Raw genomic sequence first — 5,000 nt, 5'->3', positions numbered from 1 at the left:
TCTCTCTCTCTCCTCTTTCTTTCTCTCTCTCTCTCTCTCTCTCTCTCTCTCTCTCTCTCTCTCTCTCTTTCTCTCTCTAGAAATAATGAATGTACTCCCTACTCTCCTTTCCCTTTCTTTGTACTATCGAAAGGTCTAACGGTGTGCTATTAACTGAATGGTTTATCTTGATAGTAAATTCACTTCCATTAAGCAGAGCAAAAGTATCCGAGCTTCACAGACTGCGTCCTCATGCCCCCCTCGTCCTCCCCAGGCTTTCAGAGACGGCGACGGGAGATCGTGGTAACTCCCAGCTCCGGAGGCGCCGAGTGCCCGCCCCTGGAGGAGCAGAGCGAGTGCCACGAAGCCCAGTGCCACCAGTGGGTGCTCGGGGCCTGGTCTTCGTGTGAGCTGGACAACGCGGCCCACTCGTGCGGCCCGGGCCACCAGACCAGGAACTCCACCTGCCTTGACAGCGCTGGCGTAAGTCGCAGGACGTTCAGGGTCGATGCTAGAAGGACTTTGCAAATGAATGCATGTATGTAAGTAAAATCCTAGACCCTCCCATAAATGCTGCCTATAGTTATTTTTGTTTGTTTGTCCAGGTGCCAGCGCCGATGGAGGAGTGCCGGGTAGAACTGGGACCGGCCCCGAAGGAGCAGGAGTGCCACGTGCCCTGTGCCTTCGACTGTGTCGTTGGGTCGTGGTCTGCGTGGTCGCCCTGCACGCGCCCCTGTGCCAGCCAGCTCCAGGTCGGCTACACGCAGCGCAACACGTCTGTCGTGGCGCCTCCAGGCCCGGGTTAGTCGTCTGGTTTGGTAACACTTACTCGAAATCCTGATTTGACACCTTAATCTGATTAAACTGATCTGCAATGATAGACAATTAGTTTGTCTGTGCAAAAATGATCGGCAGCTGACTGAGAACCTTCAGATCTTCTTTCTTCCACACTTCCTTCCTGAAAACTCCAACAAATAAAAAATGTGACTTTTTATGATCTCATTCGCTTTAAATCTTCATCTTTGCCTCTTTATCTTACTCTCCTGCCATCTTTCCCTCAGGAGGCCTGTCGTGCCCCGCCCCCGACGAGCTCACGCAAGTCGAGACCTGTCGCGTGGAGCCGTGTGGAGGGGCGGCTTGGGTGGCTGGGGACTGGCGCCCGTGCACGCTCCCCGCCCGCGCCTCCTGCGGGCCCGGGCGGCAGACGCGCCCTCTCTATTGCCGCGACCATGAGAACAATACTCTCCCGGCCTACAGGTAACCCAAGCCTGGATTTCAGGATTTTCAAGGGTTTTGGTGCTTTCAGAAAAGGGATTATTTCATCTCGGTGTCACGTTGTATTTCGTCAGTATAAATCTCATTATTATTATTTTTCATTCATTCTGTGTCCTTATTCCAAACCATTGAAAAATGTTTTGCTTTTCTGTTGTAGTGAAAAGCTTTAATATGTCAGTACTGACTTACAGTATTAATGTTGTTATGATCTGAACTAAAAAAAAATATATATATATTATATTAGAGTTAAATATACTGCCTGAATAATGTAACTGAAAATGCGTGTGTACATGTGTGTGTGTGTGTGTGTGTGTGTGTGTGTGTGTGTGTGTGTGTGAGTGTGTGTGTTGTTGTTGTTGTTGTTTTCTTTCTGCAAACAATAGAAGCAAAAGGTACAGCTTCGCCTTGAATTCCCTCAGGTGTGGAGGCCTGACCCGACCAAGCCTAGAGCGCGCCTGTGAGGTCTCCTGCGGCACGGCATGTACAGTCACCTCCTGGAGCGAGTGGTCCCCCTGCCTCTCCCCCGACCCGTGCCCCATGGGTGAGTGCCCTTCTCCACACCCCCCCCCTTACGCAAAGCCCCCATCGGACTGCAGATAATACTCTCACACCTAAAACCCATAACTCGCAGGGAAGAAACACACTAATACATAAAACCCATTATGAGCATTATATACTGTTTATATATATATATAAACACCCTATATAACCCTCATCTCAGGATTAAATAATTTGTTTATACATAATCCTCATACCCATAACCCACGCACGAGAGTCACGCTAACACCTAAGAGCCGTAACTCGCCGAGCAAGAGTGACACTGACATCCCCCTACTTGCAGACGGAGTGCTGGTGTCCTCGGTGCAGCGGCGATGGAGGCGAATACTGGTCGCCCCGAGTGACGGAGGGTCGCCGTGTCCGCCCCTGGATGAGGAGAGAGGCTGTGCCCACGCGCCCGTCACCTGCAGCGCCCACCACTGGAGGGTCGGGCCCTGGTCACGATGCGCCCTCGCTGACGACGTGGAGTGCGGCCTCGGCTACAGGGTCAGGCGTGAGTATGGAAGGAGTTGCAAGGTGATGTAATGATGTGATAATACTTTTGTCGTTTTTGTGAGTAAGAGATAAGGGGAAAGAGGAAGAGAGATAGAGAGGGGTGGGAAGAAAGGAAGAAAGTAAGTAAGAAAGAAAGAAAGTAAGAAAGAAAGAGAGAGAGAACCCAACTTGAATCAAAATAATTTCTTGGCCATGAAATTGGAGCGAAACCTGTTTGAACTTCCATTCCGGTAACACATCGTCCAAAGTTTTCCAGTTATGAATGAAACAGTACAAGATGCGTTCAAAAATTCTTATCAAAGTTGGCTATAAAACAATACTTCTGGACTATCGAATGTACATCCTTCCAGTATCTGTCGCAACAGTTTCATGATACTTGTGATAATGGAGTTCATTCAAGTTGCATCCCACTCAATTGCACAGTTGCTGAAAAGAAGCAGTTGCAAGAGCGAAGCTGTGAGTAACAACCGAAGCCGAGGTTCATATTGTTTCGAAACTTCCCGATAATCTATTCGAGTCCTTCTCCCGCAGGTGTCGAGTGCCTGGATGCGGTCGGGAACGTGGTCGAAGCAACCCACTGTCTCCTCGGGGATAAGATGGTGCCCGAGAGCAGCGCCGAGTGCGAGGTGTCCTGCACCACTCCTTGTGTCACCTCGATGTGGACACCTTGGACATCCTGCCCCGTTCACCCGCCCTGTGGACACTTCTCGTCCAGGACGCGCGAGCTCTTAGGTAAGCTTTGTCCTCAGTCAGCTGGAGTCGTTTGATTTTCTGTGGATTTTCCGTGTGAATATTGGATTAGGAAATGTTATGGTATTGCACGTAATAACGAAAGCGTCTGGGAAGAGTAGGGACCCGAATTTATTTATTTATTTGCTCCAGATATGTGAGAGTATTTATGTTAATTAATCACACAGGAACCCTGAGAGATTTATATTCAATAGTAAGGGGACACACGAGCATTATTCATTTAGCTACATGATATACTTACTACAACACATATACTAGAACAAAACCAAAACTACGCACTAAAACGTAACATTTCCAAAGACTAATAGAACACAGCCATAGAAAAAGGTAATTAATTACGCTCTTACTGTGACTCCATTTCATCACATCCGCATATCCATATTACTGTACTGACTTCCGTTTTAAAGACACCCGAAAACCCACTTGGCTTCCTTCCCACAACAGAGGAATCCGAGATGAACCCGCTCTGCCGAAACCTAAGCCTCCAGGAGAAGGAGCCCTGCCCGTGCCACAGCTTCTACACGACGCACTCTGGGCCTTGGTCGTCGTGCCTGGTGGGGGCGGGTCGTGAGGACGAAACCCAAGGGAAGCGAAGTGTGGGCGGCGTGTCCCCTCTCCTCGGGGCGGAGAGCGGCTGGTGCGGCGTCGGCAGGAGGTACCGGGCCCTCTTGTGCAACAGAGATGATGGCGTCTTGGCTCATCCGAGGTAAGGGGCGTCGGGGTGGAGGACGCGCGCGGAGGAGCGGCCGATCGATATGAAATAGATGGAGGGATGCTTAGAGAGACAGACAGATAGATGGACAGATGGGTAGATAAACAGATAAATATATAGAGAGGTATATAGATATATAGATAAATAGAGAGAGAGAGAGAGAGAGAGAGAGAGAGAGAGAGAGAGAGAGAGAGAGAGAGAGAGAGAGAGAGAGAGAGAGAGAGAGAGAGAGAGAGAGAGAGAGAGAATGAAACAGAGAGAATGAAACAGAAAGAGAAAGAGATAGAGAGAGAACGAGCAAGAGAGTGAGTGAGAGAGAGAGAGAGAGAGAGAGAGAGAGAGAGAGAGAATGAATCAAAGAGAGAAAGAGAAAGAGACAGAGAGAGAGAAAGAAGGGAATAGAGAGATGGACAGAGAGAGAGAAAGGGAGAGAGAGACAGAAAGAGTAAAAGAGAAAGAGAGAGAAACAAAGACAAGTAAATAGACAGATCTCGTTTTTTTTTTGTTTTTTGTTTTTTTCGTTTTCCTTTCCTTCTCTTTTCGTTTCTCCTCCTCCTTCCTCCTCCTTCCTCCTCCTTCTTCCTCCCTCACCTTCCTCCTTCCTCCCTCCCCTTCCTCCCTCCTCCCTCCCCTTCCTCCTTCCTCCCTCCTCCCTCCCCTTCCTCCCTCCTCCCTCCCCTTCCTCCCTCCTCCTCCCTCCCCTTCCTCCTTCCTCCCTCCCCTTCCTCCCTCCTCCCTCCCCTTCCTCCCTCCTCCCTCCCCTTCCTCCCTCCTCCCTCCCCTTCCTCCCACCTCCTCCTCCTTCCTCCTCCTCTTTCTTTCTTCCCTTCCCTCTACCTATCTTTCCTCCGCAGGTCGTTCAGCCGAGCCTATGGGGTGGACGACCTTGTCCGGAGACTCGGGAGGTGCGAGCCTGCTGGGGAGAGTGTAGCTCCTCTTGGGTGCCAGGAGGGTGGACGGAGTGCCAAGTCGGGCCCAAGAAAGACTGTGGCAGCGGGATGCAGAAGAGGACTGTCAGGTCGGTTGGAACTGTAATAATGATGATGATGATGATGATGATAAAGATAAATGATAAAGATTATGATTATAATGATAGTTGTGATAATGGTGGTGGTAATGATGATAGTTGTAATGATAATTATGAGGATACAATGATAATGATGATGATGATTGTAATGTTGGCAGCTGTTATAAAAATTATGATGATAATGATAGTAATAATGGTAATGAT

General features: G+C 49.3%; 1 protein-coding gene across 1 annotated transcript in view; it reads left to right on the top strand.

Annotated features, from left to right (window-relative positions):
* The window catches only part of LOC122254258 (thrombospondin type-1 domain-containing protein 7B), a 197,372-nt gene that overhangs the window by 178,561 nt on the left and 13,811 nt on the right, over positions 1-5,000 (top strand). The window contains 8 exon segments of the mRNA XM_086531825.1: positions 254-462; positions 585-780; positions 1,041-1,236; positions 1,674-1,795; positions 2,096-2,305; positions 2,839-3,039; positions 3,502-3,893; positions 4,624-4,787. Of these exon segments, the coding sequence (XP_086387951.1) occupies positions 254-462; positions 585-780; positions 1,041-1,236; positions 1,674-1,795; positions 2,096-2,305; positions 2,839-3,039; positions 3,502-3,893; positions 4,624-4,787 (1,690 nt within the window).

Source organism: Penaeus japonicus, unplaced genomic scaffold (assembly GCF_977035675.1).
Source record: "Penaeus japonicus unplaced genomic scaffold, GWHDUDI00000001_assembly GWHDUDI00000036, whole genome shotgun sequence".
NCBI lineage: Eukaryota > Metazoa > Arthropoda > Malacostraca > Decapoda > Penaeidae > Penaeus > Penaeus japonicus.
Note: the sequence above shows the minus strand (reverse complement) of the source record. Positions and strands in the feature narration are given on the sequence as shown.